The sequence below is a fragment of the Sceloporus occidentalis genome, unplaced genomic scaffold (assembly GCF_023333645.1).
Source record: "Sceloporus occidentalis isolate IW3139 unplaced genomic scaffold, rSceOcc1.0.p SCAF_14, whole genome shotgun sequence".
NCBI classification, from domain to species: domain Eukaryota; kingdom Metazoa; phylum Chordata; class Lepidosauria; order Squamata; family Phrynosomatidae; genus Sceloporus; species Sceloporus occidentalis.
Window position 1 is genome coordinate 10,198,352 of NW_028316994.1, and position 26,703 is coordinate 10,225,054.

General features: G+C 41.2%; 1 protein-coding gene across 1 annotated transcript in view; it reads right to left on the reverse strand.

Moving 5' to 3' along the window:
• Positions 1-26,703, reverse strand: part of LOC149303863 (3 beta-hydroxysteroid dehydrogenase type 7-like) — a 68,926-nt gene that overhangs the window by 27,560 nt on the left and 14,663 nt on the right. The window contains exon 2 of the mRNA XM_089480978.1: positions 596-760. Coding sequence (XP_089337104.1) covers positions 596-760 — 165 coding nt within the window. The remainder of the gene's footprint in view (positions 1-595; positions 761-26,703) is intronic.

A 26,703-nucleotide genomic window follows, 5' to 3' on the forward strand; every position in this document is an offset into this window, starting at 1 on the left:
CAGTTCCTAAAACCAGGAGAAATTAAACATGTTGGAAAATGATATACGTACTTCTTCATTCTTCAAAGCTTTCTTTTTTGGACTACAATTACCACAATCTCCAGCCAGATGCAGCTGGGCATGTCCCTGGGGAGATTTTGGCAACTCCAATATATGGAATATATGAAGATGCCAGCCACAGATGCTGGCAAAACGTCAGGAATAAACTCTTCTAGAACATGGCCACATAGCCTGAAAAACCCACAAAAAGATTTCAAATATATTTACATCTTTGATACAAGACCCACAGGGATGTGGTACAGTCAGCTCTCCATATCCACAGATTCTTTATCTGTGGATTCAAGCATCCATGGCTTGAAAATATTTTAAAAATACATAAATCCCAAAAAGTAAAGCTTGATTTTGCCATTTTATATAAGGGACGCTATTTTACTATCCCATTGTATTTAATGGGACTTGAGCATCCATGGATTTTGGTACCCAGAGAGGTCCTGGAACCAAACCCTAGATCAAGGGTCCACTGTATCCACCTTGCTGGCCAGACCCTCCCTGCACACATGAGGAAAGTACACCACTAGTTTTGCCAACTGCTCACCTCTGTCCAGATGCCGCATGCTCTCATCCAGATGCAGGTCAAAGACACGCACTTCTGCCAAGTCGGGCTCCTGCTCCAGAAGCATCTGGACCAGATGTTTCCCCAGAAAACCACAGCCACCAGTGACTAGGTAGATCTGGTTTTTGGTGATCGGTCCCATTTGTCCTGGGTGGGGAAAGAAACAGAGAAGGTACCTTTAGCATGATGGAGGAAAATCTGGAAGCTTTAGGAATTGGACAATTGAACAGAAGGTAGGAAACAAAGTCTCCAGGGAGGGACAGTTGAACAAAAATACTGCTTCCATAAGGCCTGCAAGGACTAGACTCTTCAGTAAAAAAGAAAGACCAAAAGGAATCAGGCCAAGCTAGAGGCTTACTAATCAAGCAAAATTATATTCTGGAGGAATAAAAAGCATCGAGGCCATCATAGTGAAACAAATAAACAAACGAATCACTATGGGAAAATAGTGATTCCTCCTAACAATGCAACAGGAATGTGTTGCGTTTCCAAATGTCCATTAGAATACAGCGAACTACTGATTGATTTGTTATATGTCTTATGGGAACACTGTTATGGGGCTTTGTTCACAGAGAGTTTGTAACTCCCATCCTCTGATGCTGATTTGCCCAAGATCACAAAATGGGTTTCTAAAGTTGAGTGGGAATTCAAATTTTTATCTCCTGAATCCTAATCCAACACTTAAAACATTATGTTGTAGTTTTTAACTGCCTTTGCGTTGGCCCCAACTCATGGTGATGCTGCGGATGAAACATCACCCATACCCCCTGTCCTCCACTACTCTGCTTACGGTAGTTCCTGCAAATCCAAGTTCAAATATCTACTGATGTGGATTAGGAAAAACTGAACAGTGCTCTGTATGAAGCAGAATTTGGAAAAGTTACTGTTTTGGATAACAACTCCCAGAATGCCAATGTTATGGGACAGCAAAGAGTTCAGGATCAAGTGTTGTTTTAGATTTACACAACTGGGTCCTAAAGTGCAGAAAATAAATCCCAAAGGAGAATGGAAGACCAAAAAAAAAAAAAAAAAAGAGAGAGAGAGAGAGAGAGGGAAAAAAGGGAGAGAAAAATAAATAAAAGTAAAATAAAACTATTAACAGAGGTTCCCTCTGTCAAAGCAAATAGAAGTCTCTACATTTATATTTCCAGAAAGTTTCCTGTGCCTTTAATAGCTGCCTTACAGGCAAAAAGAAAAACACCAGCAGGTGCACAGGTCCTATCTTTAAAAAGAGGAATGATGATCATGAAATGGGTAGGTCTTCCTGGAACTCAGATTCTTGTTTTTGTATCTGAAGTCATGATGGAGGAGGCAAAATGGAGACAGCATCACACACAGTGGATGGGCATTGCCTTTTGAATGTCAGGGGAGCACAGTTTTTAAAAGCTTTGCCCTCATTCGTGCTGGCTAGCCAGATTAAGCCTCTCACAATCTTATCACAAAATTACTGAGTGAGAGGTGATAAGGGTGCATTGCCTTAATATCTTCTTTCCATGCCTGTTTCCAGCAGATAAGCAACCATTAAAAAGTTAAGTCCTGATCTAGCCATGCTTTAATTGTGGAAAAGAAAGATGATATGGGAGGGCTTTGGTTAGTCTAAAAACCCTAACGGTACTAGATTCTGTTTGATCTAGAAAGCCCTGGCTAATGCTTGGATAGGAGGCCACCAAATGAATACTAGGAGCTGTAGGCTATATTTCAGAGGAAGGAACTGGAACTGGAACTGGAAAAAATGCCTCTGAGTATTCCTTGCCTAAGAAAACGCTATGGAATTCATGGGGCTACCATAAGTTGGCAAGCACATACACACACATGGGAGGGCTTGGGTTTATAATGGAAATAAAACCAACCACAAGTCAGGGCCATCCATGCCATTAGGCAGGGTGGGACTACTGTTGGTGGTGTGGAGACCCAGATTATCTCTGGTTCAATTGGTGCAACTGATCCAGATCCCTAGAGCTGAAGGAGAAAGATATAACTGCTTCCCTAGTCACTTGCTGAATCTCCCAGTATTTCTCTTATCATTCATGTATTGTGTACGGCTTCAGTAACTGATTTTGAAAAATGCATGGGATCAGGTTGATGGTTTCATTGTAGCTGTGCCTGTGAAAATGGGTTCACTTGTGAAGATTTCTGCTCTGCTGCCTTTTCTTTATACCGTAGTTCATATTTCATTGCTTGATCATCTCTCATGGTTCCACAAACAAACTGAAAGTCAGGTGGGGAGTCGGTAACAAACCTCACCTCTACCAGAGACAAGTCAAAGATGCAATCCACAAGGAGTGTTTTGCTAGTCATTTCCAATTTACGGCAACCCTTTAGTGGGATTTTCTAGGCAAGATTTGTTCAGAGGCGGTTTGCCATTACCTGCCTCTGAGGCTGAGAGATTGTAACTTGCCCAACATCTACATTATTTTAAATTGATCAGGCTGATTTTATTGTACACCCCCCCCCCGAGACCTTTAGATAGAGGGTGAGATATAAATAATTTAAAGAAATAAATACTACTCCCTAAACTGCAAATCCCATTTCTGTAGGAAGCTGCCATGATAGTTAAAGTGGAATAACAGCACTGTAATTGTGTCCAGTGCTGTCTGACCAAGATTTATTACTAGTGCGAGGAGCTGACTTATGTCCTTCACAAGCAAGCAAGGAAATACAAAGAGAAAATGTTGTTTGGCAGTATTACCTTGTAATAACTGTGGAACAACATCATTCTACAAGTTAAGGCGTCATCCATCCTTAACCAGTGTGGGCTTCTGGCATGCGCACTTGGGTTTATGGTTCATACTTCATTGCTTAATCATCTCTCAAGGTACCATAAACACACTGCGAAACTCTGGGTGGTGCGTCAGTAACAAACCTCACTTTTAATAGAGACAAGTCAAAGTGCAAAGCACATGGCATCTAGCAATGCCTCACCCCCATAAAAACAACAAGATGCTGCAGGTTTGTTTTCCAAATCATTGTGACTAAATAACGGCCATTTGTGTGGAAGCCAGCTGTTGGGGAAAAGATACAGATTTCTCTGGCAAACCTGTGAACCTGTCAGGAAAACTGCATTTGACAGCTTGGTGCAGAGTGCTGGCCTGGGATCTAGGAAATCTGGGTTCTAAACCACATTGAGCCATTAAATTTACTGAATGTTACCAGTTTGATCACATCCCGATCAGGGCCTGTCCTACCTCAACAGGTTGTTGTGAAACTAAAGCGGGGAAAAGAAAAGCCATTTATGTCACCTTAAGGTCAAGAAGAAAAGGATATGAATGTAACTAAGAAAAAATGAAAATGAAAACTTAGTACAGATAGAAAGTACTATAAGCTGAAACCATCTTAGCTTGACCGTCTCTTTAGGGATCTCACATGGGCTGGTGGCAGAGTTCAGGAAAAATATGTCTTTGGACTGTAGATCCCAGCATCCCTCATACACCCAGGCCATGCTGGCTGAGGGATGCTGGGAGTTATCATCCAAAATATGCCGCTTCCCTACAAAATACTACATACAAAGAAGGCATGGTTGTTAAAACAAAGTGAACTTGTAGACATGAGCAAATTCTCCGCGCTGATTAGGAAAAAAACTATTAGTGACTTTAAAAAAAAGATAGGAAAGCCCTCTTTGACTTTTTGCGGAAAAAAGAAAATGACTTTGTAACTGTGGGCTTTAAGAGTTATTTATTTATTTAGTAGGAGTTGGTTATCAGAAGAAGCGTACAGTGTAGTTTAAGAGGGATAGGTTCATTTATAGTAGAAGAACTTATAATCGCCAAAAAGAAAGTCGGAACCATTTTTCTATTTTTTGTTATCTCTGTTTCTGTATAGCTTGCTCTACATCTTTGATGTTCCTCTGCTTTTTGCTATTTGTATTCTCTTTCCTAATTTTCTATATTTGTAGTTGTTATTGTATTTGTTAAAACCTTCATAAATACCCTTTACAAAACAAACAACTAAAAAACTAAATGTAACTTTCCCCAGCTCTAGCGAATGCTCTACTACCAGACAGGAAAGCATTTTGCTTCCGGCATGCATGCTTTTCTTATGTATTTATAAATAAATCAACATTATCTATCTCCAGATCTGGGCTTCTGGAGTATTGGCGACTAGATAATACTGTGCTTGGAACTTCTTGCCCTCTTGCATAGTATATAATCAAAGCTTTTATAATCAAAATACATTTCCAGAAAATTAAGTGCTCATTTTAAGTAGGAAGAGATGACAGAGTTCAATTCAGCCATAAACAGACAGTCACTAAGTCTAGACTAAGGAGGGTGGGTTAGTTGTTTAACCTAAGCAAATGTTATAAAAGCAATTTCCACATGCAACACAAACCTAGAGATGTACAGTCGTCCCTCCTGATTCATTGGCTTGGAGTCCATGGTCTCGCCTGTTTGCAGATGGCATGCGGGGAGGGACAAAATGGTGCGCGTGCCTGAGGCACGTGCGCAGGAGCGCACCGCCATTGAAATTAATGGTGACTCCAATATTGGCAGTTTTCCAGATTCGCTGGGGGGGGGCGCGGAACAGATCCCCTGCAAATTGGGAGGGACGATTGTATATCTTCTAAGACATAGCTAAGCTCAGTAATGGCCCATACTAATAACAGAGTACAGTAAGACATCATTATGGTTACATGATGGTTGTTTCTGTCAGAGGAACTGATAGCAAGGGAGGCTGTGAACCCCACTCACATTTCAGTTGTTGTTGTTGTTGTAGTAAACTGCCCTTGAGTTGGCCCTGATTTATGGTGACCCTGTGGATGAGACACCTCCAAGACCCGCTGTCCTCCACTGGTCTGCTAAAATCTTGCAAATTCAGACTTGTGACCTCCATGATTGAGTCTATCCATCCTCTCTTTCTACTACCTTCTACCTTTCCTAGCATTATTGTCCTTTCTAATGAGCTGTGCTTTCTCATGATGTGGCCAAAGTAAGACAGCCTCAGTTTGATCAACTTGGCTTATAAGGTGCTTTCAGGCTTGAATTGTTCTAGGACCCAATTGTTTTGTCTTTTTGATGTCCATGGTATCCACAGCATTCTTCTTCGGCACCATATCTCAAATGAGTTGATTTTCTTATTATCCGCAGTCCCCACTCTGATTATGTTTGATCCAAGGTACGGGAACTCTTTATTTCAATTTCCTCATTGTGTAGGTTGATCCTCTGTGGTCATTAATTTTGTTTTCTTTATGTTCAGCAGTAAGCCTACATTTGCATTTTCTTCCTTAATAGTCGTTCCATGTCTGTGATGTTTTCTGATAGTAGTATGGCATCATCGGCATATCTTAGATTGCTGATGTTTCTTCCTCCTACAGTCACTCCTTCTTCTGAGTCTAAACCTGATCTTCATATGCTATACTTTAAAAAAAATTCCTGCAGGCATCTGACTAACATCTCCAATTGTTTTTTCCCCTCCTGTTTGGTTTGTAACATCTTGCCTGATAAAGAAGCCCATGGAGCTTCAAATGTTTGCAACAAGTATATTGTGCATTTCGGTTGGCCAATAAAGGTATCACTGAATTTTTAAAAAAATGTATTTCACAAATTCCTGACCTCAGAATTTTAAAATTCTGATTGTATTTCTTTTGCAACAATTTGGACCCTGGTCTCCAGAGTCATAGTCCAACTCTCAAACCGCAATACCACAGTGACTCACTATATATACAGTACTATCTGCTGTTGTGTGCCCTCAAGTCATTTCCAAATTACAGCAACCCTAAGTCAAACCTATGACATGTTTACTCTCATCACTCATATATTTCTGTTATGAGGCAATGCTAAGTAAAACAAAAAATTAATGAAGGCAATAAATGTCCATCTTTCCCACGTGAAACTGAAAATAATTAATGGAAAAAATTAAAGACTTGGCAAATATAACTTATATTATACATTTTTATAGCAACAGACTTATCAGCTTGCCCAAGATGGAACTGATAAAAGAGCCATGGATATGAGAGCCAGACTGGTGTATTGCTTTAAGAATTGGACTATGACTGGAGATCTGGGTTCAATTCCCTGCTCAGCCATGGAAACCCACTGGGTGACTTTGGGTGGCCCCCAGGAAACTCCATGATAGATTCCCCTTAGAATTGCCACAAGTTGGAAACAAACTGAAGGCGCACTACAGCAGTAAAATGCAAATCAGGTTTGGAGAGCATCCCCAATTTTGAAAGTAAACCACAAACTTGATCTAAAATTGTTAAAAGACGATACCTGTGAAATGAAATGAAAAGATGGAAACACTCTTTAAGAAAACATTTCAGAGCAAACCCAGAGAAAAGCAGCAGCCATTTACAGATTCAGCGGTTAGCTAGCAGCAAACCCATATCTCCTTCTGATCTACCATGTGTGCGTGTGTGGTTATATTCAAAAAAGTGTGTGTGTGTGATGGTGATCTCTTGTGTGTGAGCTTCCACATACCGAAGGCAGAAGGAAATGAGAAAGAAAGGAAGCGTAATCTCACAAATGAAATTACTACTCATTTCCCTTAAAGAAAACATTACATCAGTTTACAAGCACGTACTTTTCCAGAGCATGGAAAAATAACCTTTTGAATTACAATTCCCAGAACCCCCCAGCCAGCATTCTGGGATTTGTAGTCCAAAAAAGTATATTTTTCCAAGTTTGCTATACAGGGCTCTGATGGGGATGGACTGGTGACTCTAGAGCCGAGTCTGAACACACTCTCTCTCCAAAGTGCTGAACCTATTTTGCAGGGCTCCTTTAGAGTTTGGATTAAAACCCAAAGTAGATTTGCAACCAATTTGCCATGGCAGCTATTTCTGCTATTGCTCAACAAACAGGTAGGTTCAGGTTTGGATTCTGCTCCTAATTATTTTGTTTTTACGCCTTTCGAACACACCCAGAAGAGCTAAAAAGGAACACGTCCTTAGAAAGATCTCTAATCCTACCATTGGGCAAAATGAGGCGTCTGCCCCAGGGAGAAGATATGTCCAGCATGTCTTGTTAGGAAAATACTGTTCTGCCAGCACAGCAGAAGAAAAATCCAATGGTTGCTATGGTCAGCTTATACATAGGCTGCATCCATACTGCAATGATAATTCAGTTCAACACAGTTTTAGGTGCCATGGCTCAATGCTATGGAATAGTTAGAATTGTTGTTTGTTTTGGCACCAGAGCCAAATGGCTCACCCAACTACAATTCCCAGAATTCCATAGCATTGAGCTATAGCAGTTAAAGTGGTGTTGAACTAGATTGTTTCTGCAGTGCAGATGTAGATGTAGGACTTTATCACACGCAGGCAAATTGGAGGCACACTGGTTAAATCCTGTGCAGAAACGGGATTTTAACATTCACTTTTGCGACATTAATCCGAACACAAAATCAGCAAAACACACTCCTTTTTAATTTTGGGAAGTTTCCAAAAGTAAAAAAAGAATGAGTTTTGATGACTTTGCATTTGGATTAATATTGTGTTATTTCTCATTTATGCAAATGTCGTCTGAAAAACTACCCGCTTTTACGGGTTATTTCTCATTTCTGCTTGGGTTAACTCCGAGCGTCGTGTGAAAAACAACCCACTTTTGTGGGCGTTTCCCCCCACTTTAAATCAAATTTGTGCATGGGATCCATCCCGTGTGATAAACTCCATAGAAAGAAGGCTTGATCTTGTCCTTTGACTCAGGAAGCAAAATATCTTTGTTAACTCCTTTTTTGCGGTTCCACAAAATCCTTTCTTACTTTTGTTATAATGTCATGTTTACCACCCCAAAAAGGCCCCGCTCTGGAGCATCCGACATTGATAAATCAGACCACATGCAATGTACCAAAAACAATTATTTGACCAAAGCATTTTTTAAAACAAAACAATAGCAAATTACATCAGCAATAAAAAGAGTGAGCCAAAGTCTTTGCTCCTAGGCCTCTCAAAATAACATTTGAAAGAAAGCCTTAAGATGGCCTTTGAGTTGGCCTAAGACAGGTATTGACATAATATAGGTGTTGGCACTTAATGAATTCACCACATGGCTAACACTGGCCAGATCTGCCACAAGAAAGTTTGCTGCCTGAAACAGAACAGGAAATAGCACTCTTCACTCCGTCTGGAAAAATCAAGGTGCCCAGTGCCTAAAGCCTGCCAATTTCTTTTGGCAGAAGAGGATGAAATCCCCATAAGTTCCCTAGCAGCTGAAACAAAACAATAAGACAAGAAAGAGCAGTGCACTATTGTAATGAGCTGGACCTCTGCCACTAGGCAGATAGGTTTGGGAGTCCTTGCTAGCATCATGACCAAACATTAACAGCTGTCTAGAGGTGTAAAAGAATTAACTTGTATGAGGCTGCATCTGCACTACAGAAATACTCCAGTTTGGTAGTTTTCTGTGGGTTTTTCAGACTGTCTCTGAAGATGCCAGCCACAGTTGGAGGCAAAATGTCAAGAATAAATTCTTCCAGAACATGGCCATACAGCCTGAAAAACCCACAGAAAACTATGGATGCTGGCTGTGAAAACCTTCGACTTCACAATCCAGTTTGGCACCACTTTAACTGCTATGGCTCAATAGTACGGAATTCCAGGGATTGTAGTTTTGTGAGGCATTTAGCCTTCTCTGTTAGAGAGCTTTGGTGCCACAACAAACAACAAATCCCAGGAGCCCAGTGCATAGAGCCATGGCAGTTAAAGTGCTGTCAAACTGCATTATTTCTGCAGTGTGGATGCAGCCTTAGTGACCTTGTTTGATACTTGCTGCATTGCCTTTGCAGCTTGAGGCTGAGAAAAGATAGGAAAGCAGAGAACAGAATTTTCCTCTGTTGCTAACCTGCTTGCACAGTTCATAGTTGTTGGTGGAGAGAAAGAAAGGCTGCATCCGCGCTGCAGAAATAATCCAGGATGACACCACTTTAATTGCCACAGCTCAAGACTATGGAACCTCTGGTGCTCCAACAAATGACACTTCCCAGAGTTCCATAGCCTTGAGCTCTGGCGGTTAAAGTAATGTCAAAATAGATTATTTCTGCAATGTGCATACAGCCCACGAGGTCACACTTGAACACTTTCTTTGTTTCTATACTACATAATCCTTGAGAGGCCATCTTCCATGGGCCATTATCTTGTGGGGGGAATACACCCCAAACCAGGCTCCCCATATTTCCAGGGAAAGAAAATTTTATTTCTGTGAAGTGATAGCTTGGGTAGAATTAGTCTACACTGACCGTGAGGTGAAGCTGGACAACATTAAGTGAAAGGGCTGGATTACTTCTCTGCTTTATATTATTGCTGCAGCATTTGTTGTTCTTGTGTGCCTTTGAGATGTTTCTGACTTATGGCCACCCTAAGGCAAACCTATCATGGGGGTTTCTCGGCAAGATTTGTTGTGAGGAAGTTTGCCATTGCCTCATTCCCCTGAGGCTGAGAGCATGTGACTTGCCCAAGGTTACCAATAAAACGTATGCTATGACAATAACATGCATAAGTTTTCAAAACCCAATGAACTCTTGGGGAGGTATGGAAGTTCTGGAACAAGACAATTATTGCATATACTCAAGTACCAGTTTAAAATATTTTGGTCAAAACATTGACCCTAAAACTGGGTCGACTTATCTATGGATCAATGTAAGTACTATACATTAACTCTTATCAAAAAAGAATCATCCCCTGGTGAAAGGAGCACCTCAAAGAAGCACTGACCCACTTTACTCTCTCATCCATCCAGCCTTTAGGGTGAGCACATTTGCAAGTTCTTTGGCATTGTTTTCCTTTGCTTCATCCCTTGCATCCTTTCTTACATGCTCCTATGTTTTACCTTCAATTTATCCACGGGTCATATCAAAATCCATAATTTTGGCCCACAAACTTGCCTTCGAGTTCATGTATGAGGTCAACTTATAGCAAGTACAGTCTTCCCTCCATATACATGGATTCAAGCATCCGCAGCTTGAAAATATTCCAAAAAAGTATAAATTCCAAATAGGAAACCTAGATTTTGCCATTTTATATAAGGGACACCATTTTACTATACCATTGTATTTAATGGGACTTGAGCATCCATGGATTTTGGAACCAAAGCCAAGTGGATAACAAGGGCCCACTGTATATATGGCATCCTTTAAGGAAACCCAAACCTGCAGCTTGTGGCATCTCATCTTATCCTGTCTGATGGTAAGACCAATCCTGAACATATCTTCCTTGGCTTCTCAGGAAGATTAGCAGTGACTGAGGCAGGTGGAATCTATACCTTCACCACAACAACTCAAAAGGAGGACATTCCACAACCCATCTGCTGCAACCAAGAAGTTCTCACATGAATATTGCACATGTCCATTTCACATGCCCATGCAGTGTAGTCCAGTTGTGCCCATGTGATGTCTGATGAGGGGACATGGTTCAGGGCCTCAGATATTGATCCATGGGAGCTGGAGAAATAATCGACCTTGGCATGGCATTAAGCTGTTTTTAGGTTGTGTTTCCTTTTTGTTGGAACTACCTCCTTGGCAAGCTTCACTATGACATTTAGTTGTGATTTTGGTTTGATGCCATGTGAAAAGATTTTTGTTTGCCCATACCATTGTAACACTCCTTGTAAGACACTCTGCCGCAGTGATTCTCAACCTTTGGCCATTGAGAAGTTTCAGACTCCGGCTCCTAGAAGCCCTGAATATTGGTCATGCTGGATCAAGCACCTGGGGATTATAATCTAAACCATCAGCAGGGCAGGGGGATTCAGTGGGATTCACTGCTGGGATTCAAACTACTGGGATTCAAAGTGGAAACAATGTTTTCCAAGATAGTCTGAATTCCATGTGGCACAATAGCACAGCCTACAAAACCTACAGCTGCTCTTTCCCCAATAACCCAAAAGACTCCTTTCTCCAGTTATGTTGTGATCTTTTTCCAAAAGAAACAGTGATGCAGCCATTATTTTTTAAAAAGAAAATAATTTTTAAAACTTACTGCAGGTAACTATTTTTCTTATTATTTCTAAGCTCTGAGTAATGGTGTGGTTGACATGTCAATGATGTTAACATTTTATTTCATGACAATGTGATGCTATGCCACATTTACTTTTGGATTTTATGATTTATTTATTTTCTGCTTCAAGCTGTTCCAAGCAGCCTGTCGGCATTCTAAAACAAAATGTATGTTTAGCCCAGAGAGTTGGAACAAAACTATTGTCACTCAGAGACAGCCCCCGGTTTATTCTGGCAGCTGCATTTAAAACCTACTGAAGTTTCAAAATACTTTTTAAAGGCAGTAACACAGAGAGTGTAGGGCAGGGATATAGATAACATTTTATCAAAGCTGTCTGTGGACAAATCCAAACTGGCAGCAAGGCACACTCTCCAACATTTCACAGATGAAAACCAGGACACATGTGGCAAAGCAATATCAGGCTATGGTAAAGATGGAAACAAGTTATGAATAAGGAAAACTAGACAAGGTATGAGAAGTTCTAGAAAACTGGATTTACCTGAGCCTACTAGAAAGGACAAGATTCTTCTCCCTTCTCTCCTCTTCTTCCACTGAGTTAATTAAATGCAAACTCCTTTTGCACTTTAAGCTCAGTTGAGTAAGTTGACAAAAGCAGAAAATGGGAGGAGGAAAGAAAAACATTTCAAAACCAGTTGAAAAAGTGGGATGACAGAGGATTAACTGACAAATCAGGACAGCTGGAGGATATGCCATGGCCCACATTCATATCATGCTATGAAATTCTAATTACTAGGTTTACTACATCTGTGGGGGTGGCTAAAAGTCTCTTGCCTGGCTTGTTGGTCTTCCCGACCATCCTCACACCCTGCTGACTCCTTGCTGGGATTCTTTGCTGCTCCTGACTCCTTCTGTTCCTGCCTTCATCTTTGTTCTTTACCTGCTCACCAGCCCTGAGCCATTTTCAGATAATGAAACTGGCAATTAATCCCAGTTCATCCTCGTACCTGTCTTTGCTGCTTACTTACTAAACCTACTTCTGGTCCTCTTATCTTCTGCTGCCCGGACTGTACCTTGTTCCCATGACCTTGGTATTATGATGCACTTGCACCTCCATGCAACAAATGAGAGGCAGCCTAGGGCTTGGCTCATAATGGCATCATGAAAGACCACTGGAAAATGCAAGTGGGTGAGAGGAAATGGTCATGAATGAGCTGTTTTGACACCTGAAGGAGTTCCTTTTCCTATGTATGCCTGCACAAGGACAGAGGTGTGCTGGAGGGGCTCACCTCTATCCCTGGGGCAAGACACAGTGGGAGGATGTGGAAGGGACTTGGTCTGCCGTGTAAGATTGCCATTTGTTCTGGAAAACCAGAAAAATCCCAGATCGAAGGGACTAAAAAATGTCCCAGCCAGCTGAGCCAGTTGAAGCAATAAATCCTGGATACCTCCTTCATTGCAGGCCAATGGATAGATTAAAATGTGGCAGTGGCAATGATGCAGAAAACTCTGCAAGACAACTGGCACTGGCAAGAGCCTCATCCCACCCTGCAGATTCTGGTTGCTACTGCACCGATGTAATTTTGCCACCATATTCTCCCATTAAATTTAAACTGTGATTGTGTCTGTAATACCAAATTATAATTGGCCACAGAGAACCCAAAAAGATATATACCACTATTATTCAAAGATGCATTTTCAGGGAAAAAGTGTTTTGCTACATACTCATTTTGCATCTTCTGCATCATTAACAGAGCATGAGAAGAACAAGAACATGTTTTATCAAGCAGGAGCTGACTGGAATGTAATTTGCTGACTTTCAGTAACTCAATAGCCACATTATTCGTTAATTAATGACTAGGCCCTATGCATGGATTCCTGGGCACCATGAGCAACCTTTAAGAATCCCTACATTTTTTTCTATTACTATGCACTCAGAGAAAAAAGGAAAGTCATCAAACCCTTAAGAGTAGGCAACTGCTATCTATCAAGAGTGTCCCAAGAACTGTGGCAGCCAAAGGAGTTGCCCAGGTTGCCTTGGTAGATGGGCCAATTATTCCACTTCAATCTGGCCTCCTTTCTGCCTAAATGCAAATGGATCAAATGATGGGAAATTGGTGTTCATGTTCCTGGTGCTATGACATTCCCAATGTCGGAGTCACAACAAACAGAATCCTTAGTACTGGTTTTTGTACTAATGTCACTCATAAATTATAATTCCTTTATATCACTGAATGTAATGGCAAGAGTTGTGACGTAAACAATTAGGAAAATTATATGTTTAAATTACAATATCATATGCAAAGCTTAAATATATTTACATATTTCTCCTCTCACTGAGCATCATCCCACTCAACCATCTCTTCAGCATTTTAAAGGGACGGAGGCGAACCAACAGCCTTTTTCTGCCAAAAGGCTGATTTTGGGAAACAGTAGTATAACCCCCCTAAAGTGTCACCTTATGCAGCCTGTACCCTCTCTAGTGATGCCCCTGAGTTGGAAACCAAATTGATGCCAAATAAGAACAACAAGCATAGGAAACAACGTTTGATGCAACAGGTTACAAGTGTAGACTTGGTATCAAAAAGTACTCTTAGCAAGTCTCCCTTCACTGGACTGGTAGCCTGGAATCACTGAAATAATAATGTTTAGAGTGATGAACTGGCTCATTCACTCTCTTTCTTTCTGCCTAACCTATCACACACAGTTGTTACGTAGATAACACGTGAAGCTGGAGAGTTACATATGCCACCTTGAGATAATCAGAGGAAAGGCAGGATATAAATACAATAAAACAACAACAACAGAAAAAAGAAACTTGAACTTTATTAATTTTTATACAGTCCATGGGTGCCAATGTGCCCAGGGGTACTGAAGGGAATGCTACCTGATATTATGGATGCAAGCTGACTTGCAAGGTTCATAGTTGGCTGCTGCTTCAAAGCTAGCAGAAGTATTTTGTTTTTTAAAGCTCCACCCTTGAAAAGAATGACTAAACAAATTAGATCGATACTAGAGCTGCCTGTACCCTACGTATAAGGTGGCTGCAATTAAGAATATGAGGCACAGAAAGTTGAATAACAAGATGCTTATGTTATCAAGTGCATTCAGATCCTTATTAGAGGAAACCTGAGACAAATTAGTCCAGTGGTTTCACGTTGTTGTTGTTGTTGTTTACCTTTAAGTCATTCCTGACTTATGGCGACCCTAATGCAAACCTATCACAGGGTTTTCAGAGAGGGTTTGCCTTTGCTTTCCTATGAGGCTGAGAGAGTGTGACTTGCCCAAGATCACCTGCTGGGTTTCCATGGTGAAATAGGGATTCAACCCCTAGTCTCCCAGAATTGTAGACCAATGCTCAAACCACCACACCAAGCTGGTTTCATACAGGTCATGTGAATCTTTTTGCACATGGAATCCTTGACCTTGATCCTTGAAACCAAAAAGATTAAGGAACAGATAGAAACCTTAAGGAAAATAAAACATATTTATGTAATATTTATTATTTAAAACAGATAACATTTAAAGAGTTTAATGGGATTTCTTTAACAGGGCAAAAGTACTAATTTTAAGGCTGCAACATTATGTCTATTGACCAATTAAAGAACTTGATTTACTCTGCAAGCAAATAAAACAGTTCAGAAGGGGGGAAACATTCTATATATATATATATATATATATATATATATATATATATATATATGCATGCAAATACCATTTTAGAAGCGGTATTCCCACTAGTTCAAGAGAGCATAAAAGCGAGGAGAAATGCCAACAGCATTCCCACTGGTGTAAGAGAGAAAGAAAGAGAAGAGATATCCTAGAAGAGGCCATCTCACCAATGCAAGGGAAAGAGAACTAGTATACCAGAAAAAGCATTCTGAATTGTGTGTGTTTGTGTAAGGTGGTGGGTGGAAGAAGCCTCATTTTTGGGAAGTACTAAAAATGACCAACACTTGGTCAGTTCAGGATCAACTATAACGGCCCACCAGCTCCAAAGCTTCATTTAGGACAAACATTTATATGTTAAAGGAAAATAAACTATATGTTGGCTTAACTTGGAACAAATGGCCCTAGTTTTGTATTATGATTTTTTAGATGTTTTAACTCTGACTTGGACTCTATCAGCCATTTGACTGTTTGTTTTGTTTCATCTGTTCTGTTTAATTTGATCATAAAGTATCCTGGAATTCCCTTTGAAATAAAAGGGCAGGCTACCAAATATTTGGTATCAATGTATGTTTAGTCTTAAAACTGAGCCCTGTAAACAAAGGTGGGAAGAAGGACTGTTCCAAAAATGGTTTTGTTCTGGTAGTGTTGGAAGGCTTTGGCAGAGAGGTTCAAGAAATGTCAGTCCAGAGTACAGGAAAAGATTTTTAAAAGGTTTTTTTAGCCTTAGATTGAGAAATAAAAAGCGATAGCACGAACCACTCCAAAAGGAGGAAACAAGCCTTGAGTAACTCAAATACCGCATACTAACCAGGACCAGTCCTACCATGCTATTTGTTTCATATGGCACGACTGAAAGGGAGGGCAGAAGAGGTGAATACACTAACTGGTATCTGAATGGCACAGCAAGACTTTTAAAAAGTTGTGTTAAGGCTGACCAGAGATGAGGAGGAGACCATATGATGGCAGCTGGTGGCTTCCATGAGAATGGGTTATTGCACTCCAAATTCTAGTTCAAACTTTAAAGGTGCTAGAATTCAAAGATATAGCTGTGTTGGTCTGTAGAATAGTATGTAGAGAGATCTTGTAGTGCCTTTGAGGCTAATGAAAGAAAGGAGTTGGCAGCATGAGTATTTGTAGACTTAAGTCTACTTCCTTCCTGCTTTCATCTGAATGCATCTGAGGAAGTAGACTTAAGTCTATCACACACAATTGCACAAATAAAGTGATATTGGAAATGCATTGTCACTGAAATTCCAAATATAAAACGATGTGTGTTAATGCTTGTTTGTGACCACTTTATTTGTGGGTTTTGTGCAACATCGTGTGAAATCATTTTGCGTAATTACAGTATGCCATTTTTCTGGGATATTTACGAGATAAACTCCCAATCATCTTTGTGTGATAAACTCCTTTAAGTGATTTGAGACGAGAGACCCTCAAGAGTTTCCATCTAACAACCAGCATGTTTTGGCTGAATGCATGATCAGCAGCTGGCTTTGGGGCCATGTGCACCTTGACTTGCGTGAGAGGGAAAGGCACCACTTGGGCTTCATAATGTCTTGGGTCAGCTATATGAAGCCTGCTGAATGTAACTCCTCCTTCTGCTTTTATGTCTGGAACACACCCAGAAGCATTCTCTGTGGTTGTTCACCACCACAAGTGTCACATGAAATGACAGAGTCTAGTCTGTTACTTATCACGGTTAAGGAACCACTGATAAGCTTCTGCAATATCCTAGATTTCCCAAGGACACAATTTTAAACCTTCATGTACTTCCATATTAATGGGAGCAAAATAGCTACAAAGAAGCTGGGGTGGTTTGTTTTCAGCTGTTGTGCCTATTTATCACAACAATAATATCATTATAAAATAAACACTGTTCTGACTTTTTAGGAAATACACTTGCAAAAGAATGCTGCCAGCAGTCCCCATGTTGTTGTGTCCCTTCAAGTCATTTCTGACTTATGGTAACTCTAAGGCAAACCTATCATGGGGTTTTCTGGGCAGAATTTGTTCTGAGGGGGTTTGCCCTTGTCTTCCTTAGGGCTGAGAGAGTGTGATGTGCCTGAAGTCACCTGGTGGGTTTCCACAGATGAGCAGGGATTCGAACCCTGGTCTCCCAGTGTCCTAGTCCAACACTCAAATCCATACACCATATATCCCTGGAAACATCGGACACTGTCTTATATTGAATCTGACCATTAGTCCACAGAGCTCAGTATCTCTGCAGCAGCTCTGCAGATCTCAGGCAGGATGCTTACCTCAAATCCTGGTGATCCCTCATATGGCGGTCTTCTATACAAGTATTAACCAGGCCTGACTCTCCTTAGGTACTGAACTCAAATAAGATTGATTCATCCACGGTGGTATGACATCTGTTGCTTTTATGCATGTATTTTTCAGAGCTATCTGTTTAGACAATCAGTATTTCTTTTTTAAAAAAAACATTGATCACTCAGTTCATCAATGAAACATTGCAACACTGAAATCTAGATATTCTAATGTTGCAGTTCAGATATCTTTAGGCAAAATCAAATGGTCCATCTCAAGCAGACCAGACCCAGCGAATCAAATAAACTTTGATCACTATGAAATTCCCATTGATTCAACAAGTCTGCTGAAGTGGAGATAAATGGATTTAGACTGTTTAAAAAAGTTACAGAGAAACAGCAGGAATTTCTGACAGCTGCACAGTCAAACTGTTCTATAAAAACCAAAACCCTTTCAAAAATCCCCAAAATATTAACACACTTCACTTTGAGCTTGAAGGGCCCGTCTCCAGACAATTCTCAGACGCATACCAGAAAGAATAATTTCCTGTTTTCTTTTTTAGACGCCTTTCAATTTGAAATATGTAAAGCATTTCAAAAGGAAAGAGTAGGAGAATAACCTTCCTTAAGTAATGTTTTTGTTTTTTCTGAGACACAAAGGGTTTATGCATATTGTGCTTTTGTATATACATACGTATCTAGTGCCAGCTTTACAGAGGGAGGTTTGGGCAACAAGAAAGATCTCTGCCCCATGAAACTTGCAAACTAAAAAATTTAAATTATTAATATTATTTCTCAATACCAGTTTAATGTTGGAACAACAGGACATGGTGGAAGGAGAGCGTATCTAACAACTGCTATTTTAAAAACAATGAGTAGATTTTAAATACAACAAACAGCATGTGGGTAATTGATTTTCTACGTTGGAAGCACACAATATTATTTTAAAGAAAATAGTCTACTGGGAAATATTTAAAAATCATTTTGTGGGTGGAATGTTCAAAATTACAGTTGTTAACATTTAGAATATCAAGGGCGAGTGAAAGTCAAACTGGGAGCTATAGCAAGTTCCCCTGGGACTTCCACCCTTCCTTGTATTTGGGCCAAAGTCATGAATGCCTCAAGTTTCTGATCCAGAGCTGCACATAATTGATGTGAGATCAGCTGTTTGTTCATAGGCAGCCTTATGTTCCCATCCCAATGACTTTCATTTATTATTACTATACATATTTGATAATACATCATGTCAAGGGCTGGTTTTGGGGCCAGAATTATGGATTTTTATATGATTCATGGCTATGGCCTGGGGTCGGACACCACTTGACAACCTTGTCAATGAGGAATACCTTTACCTTTACATGGCTAAGTCAAGGGTAAAACAAAGGATGGAAAGGACAAAGCAAAGGAAAATGATGCTAAAGAAGTTACAAAATTCTGGCAGGCATAGCGGTTTGTGCTCACCCTAAAGACTATACGGATGAAGAGGTAACTACAGTAAATGGTGGCTGTGCAATATGGGCAGGAGGCAACCAGGCATCAGTTGGGGCTAAGAAAATACACACATGGTTTTTAAAAAAGGATGAAAAGGCAAAGAAAAGAAAATGGTGACTTGGAAGATTGCCACACACGGCTTTTATACCATTATTTCATTGGGATGGGGACTCAGCAATGCTGATCGCATGACATAACCTCCCACCCAAGTTGTTCTGTCCCCCAGCCATCCCTTTTTATTCACAGGGGAACCCCGTGAATGAACTGGCAATTGCGCAATGCAAATAGTCATTTGTGGGGCAGTTGTGCAATTGCCAGTCATGTGATGTGAGTGTCTACTCCTGACAAACATATACAAATGTCTTATTCAAATCCTCATTATTTCCCAGAGCATATTCAACTTGAAAGCCAACTCCTTTTCAAATGCACTTTTCACAGCTGACAGCCCTAGAAGAAATGGAAGAAAATGGCTCTTAATTTTCTACCTCTTGCCCCCCAGAATTCTCACACAGCTTTTCCGGCATCCCCTCCCCACATGGATCTTCATAACATCTGGAGGTTTTCTTTGGAGGGCTTAGCTCTGCTTAAAGCAGCGACAACCTGTGCCCAAAGACCAGTCATCATATGTGCCTTTCTCGTCACTTGTTAAGTTTCTCATTCCCAGATAGCCTAACTACCCTCTGCACATACAAGGCCAAGTTGTCAAGATCACCATCTACCAGGTACAAGAAAGGTGCAAGCTTCTGGATATTGTTGGACTACAACTCCCATCATGCTCAACAATGGCTAGCACAAAGTGGGTTTTATTTATGTCCAACAACACAGGGAGAATGGCATGTTCCCCACCCCTGTTATAGATGATTTGCTGTGCTTTTTGCTTCGGTATGTAGAGTAATTGCACTCTGCATGTGCCCTGTTCCTCTGGTCCTAGATCTTGTGGTCAGCTTGGCAATGTGTAGTTAGAGTAACTATACTTTTGTTATTTTTGGTGGTTGCTTTCTATTTCATAAAGTGTATTCTATCTGTATATAGTTACCCCTCTTCCCTGCTCCTGGAAGCCAAGATGACTGAACTGAGGCTGTCATACTTTGACCACATTGTGAGAAGGCACAACTCACTGGAAAAAACAATAATGCTAGGAAAGGTGGAGGGATGTAGGAAGAGAAGAAGACTGCATGCTAGACAGATGGACTCTATTAAGGTCAGGGGTATAAATGTGCAAGACCTAAGCAGAACAGTGGAGGACAGGGAGTCTTGGAGATGTCTCAACCACAGGGTCACCATGAGTCGGGATCAACTTGAAGGTGGTTAACAACAAGCATGGCAATGCTTCTAAACTGAGGGATGAGGGACCTTGCGGCATCTCCATATAATTCTGAAGTAGTCGGGAGTATCGTAAAACTAGAAAAACGGAATCTTATAGATGTAATCTGTTTATGTATAAAGGATGAGTGAACAGATGGATTTGGGCTTAGATTAAAGAGAAAGGGTGGAGATCTAATAAAAAAAACCCTGGCCTTGAGTTAAGAACAAATGTGAAATATTTTTCCAAATAATTACATGGGGAACAGGAGGGACTTGTGGTGCTGAAGGCTCAGATTCCATTTGACCGATGCAAAATGGTGGCACAGAACATTCATCAACACTTTTATAGCTCAGGGAACAAGAAACAGATTGAAGACAGTCCAGCTTCAGTGAGGGAAGCAAATGTTGTCATCTCAACTGGGATTAAAGTTTTGGGACATGAAGGTGGAGGAAAGGGCAAGAGAAGGAGCAATGAGACAGCTAAGATGAAGAGCTAGAGATGACTGATGGAAAGGATGACTGGCAGAACTGAGAAACCACGTAAGAAAAGGGAGATGGGATGCCTTAATACCCTAAAGGCACCAGATCCTATCTGATCTTGGAAGCTAAGCCAGATCAGACCTGGTTGGTACTTGGATGGGAGACCAGCAAAGAATACCAGGTGCTATAGGCTATATTTCAGAGGAAGGAACTGGCAATAACCACCTCTGAGTATCCCTTATCTAAGAAAACTCTATGAAATTTATAGGGTCACTATAAATCAGTGTGTAAATACACAGAGGGAGATGGAGATTACAATTATGCAATGGCAGAAATATGCAAAGTTTAGAAAAGAAATTTTTGAAATGGCACTTCTCAGGTTCCTCTCAGCATTGCCAGTCCAAAAAAACCCCTAACATTTCCAAGTTCCAGGAAGACTTAAATCTTCTTCTTTTGAGGCAAGGATGAGCTCCCCTTATGTCAGACTCTGAGGTTATAGTGTGGACAAGGTGTCTAGAAGTCTCAAAATAACCACTGGTACATAAGATGGGAAGTTTCACATCTGTAATAGGTAACATCAGAGACAGAGCTTAGCCTTTCCAAAACCACATCAGGCAAACCTAGTCTAAGTTTTATGACTACATTGCCCACATTTCAGATTGATGAGGGTGATGGTTTTTTTTTCTGAAGTAAAGCCAGAAATATGTACTGTGTGCATTTTAATGCTGAAGAATGCTTCTACTTTTAGAATATGAATAACAACTCCCCTTCAGAGAACCCAGACCTCTACATCTCTGCTATGTTTCAGTCTTGGGAGCAAACTATAAAGCAACTACCATTGCCATTACAGCAAAGATGGAACAGACCACTTCCAAAAATGCATCCTCAAGGGTTGGAGCCTAAGAAGCTGCATTATTCAATTTGGAGGAATTATTTTCTTGCACTATATACATTACTTTCTTTATGGTATGCTGGCTGGGGAATCTGGGAATTCTAGTCCAATAAAGCCCTTTTCCTAGGTCTACATCAGACCATTTATCACAGTGGTTCTCAAAGTTTGAGAAAGAGTCAGCATGGCTGTAGTGGTTTGAGCATTGTACTACAACTCTGGAGACCTGGGTTCCAATTCCCACTTGGCCATGGAAATCCACTGGGTGGATCTGGACAAGTCACACTCTCTCAGCTTCTGAGGAAGGCAATGGCAAACCTTTGAACAAATCTTGCCAAGAAAACCTCTTTGGGTCGCCATAAGCCAGAAATGACCCTTTTGGTGTCAGCTCCCCAAATCCCTAACTATTTGCCATGCTGGTCAGGGAGCTGAAGGTTATAAGGAGAACCACAGGCTTGAAACAACAGATTTCCCCAGTATAATTAACTAACTCTTCACTGATAGCAATAAAGAGTCTCAATCATAGGATGGTCTTAATGTGAGGGTCTGAATTGGGCCACCAAGCATAGAAATGGGCACATTTTTCATGCAAAACCATTGCTTTGCCACTGAGATATGGGCCTGCATTAGAACCACAGGCTAATTTGAAGGGCAAAATAGTGAATCAAACAGAATTAAAGCCTCCTCCATAGTTTCTTCCGGGGCCCACCCACACTACACAAATATAGCACTATAATTCCACTTTGACAGCCATAGCAACATCCCACAAGATCTTGGGATTTGCAGTTTAGAGAATGTTTAATAGAATTCACTGACAGAGAGCTCTAGTGCCTCACTAAACTCCAAATCCCAGGATTCCACTGGGTATTGCCATGATTGTTAAAGTAGACTCTAGCATTAACACTGTGTGATGGTAATGGGTCCCTAGACCAGCCTTTAATTTAGGTGTGAGGAACCAGGGGCCTTTCTGATGTTGGATTTCAACTCCCATCAGCCCCAGACAGCATAACCAATGATGGGTGCTGGAGTATACCACAAGTTCCTCCACCCCTCCTTGAATTATCACTCCTGCCTTTCCAGGTCACACAATATATTTTTCAGGCAAGCATTCTCTGAAGATGCCAGCCACAGCTGCTGGCGAAACATCAGGAAGAAACTCTTCTAGAACATTGTCACATAGCCTGAAAAACCCACAAAAAACTATAGTAATTCTCAAACTGTGGCCCACCAGGTGTTTTGGACTTCAACTCCCAAAGGCTTTAGCCATCTTGGCCAATGGTCTGACATTCTGGGAACCTTAGTCCAAAATACCTGGAAGGCCAGTTTTTGAGAATCACTGGTTCAGGATGACAGGAGTCAGAATCTAGCACACCTGAGTAATGCCCCCATTGGGAAAGGGCTCAACTAACCTAATGTACAAGCAAGTATAAATGAGCCCATGCCCCACTCCAAACCTAAAACACACACTACAGGAATCATACTCTATAATTAGACCGTGTGGTTTCCAAGAGCTCCAGCTGGGGCCTTTTTAATGTGGCTAAACGTATGAGCTGCACAAATTTGGCAAGATCACTTGTCAGCTCTTACCTCTGCTTGTCTGGGCTTGTGCCACAAACATTTTATTAGAAAGAGCCTTAACGCGATGGCAACAGACCAAGATTAAAACAAGCGTTGATTCAGCTAAAAGCCCCTTTCGGCAAGGCTTAGCACAAAGCAGTGTGTTTTCAAGGGCAAAAATCTGGGAGCCATTGACACTAGAGAATTATACAACTACGATTCCACTTTTAACAGCCATGGTTCTGTCCTACGAAATTCTAAAATTGCAGTTTAGGGAGATGAACTACATTTAGAATTCTCTGCCAGGGAGTTCTAGTGCCCCACCAAAATGCAAGCCCCAGGGTTTTTTAGGATGCAGTTACGGCAATTAAAATAGAATGATAGTCATATAATTGTAAAACGTGAACAGGGCCCTGAATTCTTATTGTATATACTCAAGTTGCAAGTGAGAGCCGCTAGGGGTTAAGCTCTCTGCAAAGAGACTTACTGGGCAGAGCTTGGAACAGTTAATTTTTGGACTACAATTCCCCTAATCCCCTGCTCAGCTGACATGAACTGGCTGAGGGTATTAGGAGAATTGTAATCCAAAAAAGGTAGCTGTTTCAAGCTCTGCAGAAGAGGCTGTCCTTCCTTTTAATTGCACTGGGGCAAAAGAGCAAGGCTGCAGAACCATGTTATCATCTGTTTTACCTTGGACTGGCGCCACCTCAGTAGGGAGGCACCTTTACAGTACTTAGATCAAGGCCAGAAGATAAGGATACATTTCGATGCCTGAGGTTTATCAAGGCCAGGCAAACTATTTTTCGTCCCATTAGAGAGAAAAGCAGGATATAAATAAAATAAATAAATAACTTGGCAGGAGAGGCAGTAAAATCCTTCATCCGCTTCTTCCATTCCTACCATTAATATATATATCCAGGAAATCCCTGACTTCTTGTTGCCTTATGACCCCCACCGCAAAAACCCAGGCTGCCTAGGATAATCCTAATGGTAGGATAGCTCTGAACAAGAGGCCCTCAGCTCCACAAGAGGATTCAGAAAACAAGGGTACATTGGACACATCCAGGTTAACACAGGAGTTGATGTGTCCGACTGCCAGTTGACACTTTCCAGAATTGAAACTCTCTCCAGCTGCCCCTTTGACCCACGCCAAGTGATAGGAAGAGCAGATGGCTATAAAACATGACACCTCTCTGGATCATTTCCCTATGTAGCTCACATTTGATGAGAAGCAAAAGGAAAACAAGGTTTAGCAGAAGTGGAACCAATGCACCTTTTGTCACATTTGCTATTGTTGCATATTGTTGCTAGTAAAGCTTTGTGTAAAATAGGGCTAATCCGCATGGGAAGAGCCAAACTACAATAACAGCGTTCTGAAAGAGAAGCCACTGAACAAAATGTCAAGGGATCATCTTAAATATCAGGTAAACTGGGCCAAACTGGAATGAGGGCAGAAACGCAGGTCACAGTTTTAACCCAACCTCTGATTTCAGCATTTGGCAAAGTTGCCACCTGCTTGGTTTATGGCTAATCTATCCCACAGGAATCCGTTTTACAATGCAAGAGCTTTGCTGTAACTGCTGTAACTCTGGGAGAGTGCCTCTGAGCACTTGCAGAATCTCTTTAAATACAGTCTCCAAAAGCATCATTTCTGAGATTTTTGGAGCTCCAGCGAGGCATTCCTCGATCTTTTAACAGTTATATGAGGGAAGAGTCTTTATTAGAAAGGGAAACTAAATTCCCCAGCACTGGCAATCTTTTAAGATTGTGAAACACACACAAGGTTCATTCTGCATCAGTGGGTGAGGAAAAGTTAAAACCTTTTTATTAGGTTTGTTAGGATCAAGCTGAATTTTTTGTTGTTGTGTGGCTTCAAGTCGTTTCTGACTTATGAAGACCCTAAGGCAGGGGTAGGCAACCTTTTTGACCCGGGGGCCGGGTTGCTGTCCCTCAGACAACTGGGGGGCCAAAGCCAAAAAATAAATAATTAAATAATTTTTTAAAATTATATAAATAAATAAACCGGGACAAATGTAGGACAAGATTTTCAAATGGAGGTCACTTTTTTTTTAAAAAAAAAATGGAGGGCACGCTGAAACATTTGCTGATTTTTTAAAAAATGTTAATATAAATGCATGTTTCTGAGGCTTCTATAGACAATTGCCCCCCCTTGCCCGCCGCTTGTCCCCCTTGCCTGCCACTTGCCCGCCTCCTCCTGATAGGCCAAAGGCCCCGCGCCCTTATGTGAGAGGCCAAAGGCCCCGGCGGCAATCGGCGGCAGGACTGGGCTGGAGCCGGTCCCAAGGCCTCGCCGGGACGGATCCGGCCCGCAGGCCGTAGGTTGCCTACCCCTGCTCTAAGGTGAACCACCAGTTCATCACACACCCCTCTCTGTTTCCCACAATACAATCTAATATTCATATGATTGTCTACTCTCCTGAGCCAGTGTAGCATAGTGGTTTGAGCAATGGACTATGATTCTGGAGACCAGGGTTTGATTCCCGCTAGGCCAGTGATGGCAAACCTTTTAGAGACCAACCTGCAACCCAAAACCCATTTATTTATCACAAAGTGCCACATTCCTCTGGCTTTCTAGTAATAAACTCTGTCAAACTCTGTGCTGGAGTAACACCATTCGTGCCCACAGAGAGGGCTTTGAGTGCCCAGTCTGGCATGCATGCCATAGGTTTGCCACCACTCCTATAGGCCATGTAAACCCACTGGGTGACTTGGGCAAGTCACACTCTCTCAGCCTCAGAAAATGGCAATGTCAACCCCCCTCTGAAGAAACTTGAAGGAAAAAAAACAACAACCCCACGACAGATTCACCTGAGGGTCTGGTGGAAATGACTTAAAGACACACAACAACAACAACAAACTCTCCTTGGCTTTAGGCAACAACATTTCTCCTTCCTAAACAACTTGGAGGCACAAGGAGAAGACTCTCCTTGACTATGCAACAGCTTTTTTCTTTCCTTTTCCCACAATGACCATTTTTAAAACTGAACATGTCATCTCATCTCCATATACACAAGGTTTTGAATTTGAATTGACATTCTCACACACAAACGGCTTCTGTGGTTCCTGTCTGTGGACTCGCCACTCCAAACATGCATCTGAGGAAGTAGGCTCAAGACTATGAAAGCTCGTGCTACCAGCTTCTTTCTTTCTCATAGTCTCAAAGGTGCTAAAAGTTCCCTTTGTATACTATCATGGGGGGTTTCTTGGCAAGATTTGTGCAGAGAGGTGTTGAGGGTGAGACAGTATGACTTGCCCAAGGGCACCCAGTGGGTTTCCACAACTGAGCTGCAATCTGAACCCTGATCTCCAGAAACCTCTATACCACACTGGCTCCCATACTATACATAATTGCATATTTCTTGCCCCTTAAGATTTGCTTTTCACCATGTTTTCCCAGTTTAGACAACTTGAGAAAAGGTTAAAGCAGAGGTAAGAAGAAGAAATATGTACAAAGACCGATTAATTTAGTACTTTTCAGACAAAAAGAAACTAGGAAGTCATAAGTTCATCTTTTTTATTCTAT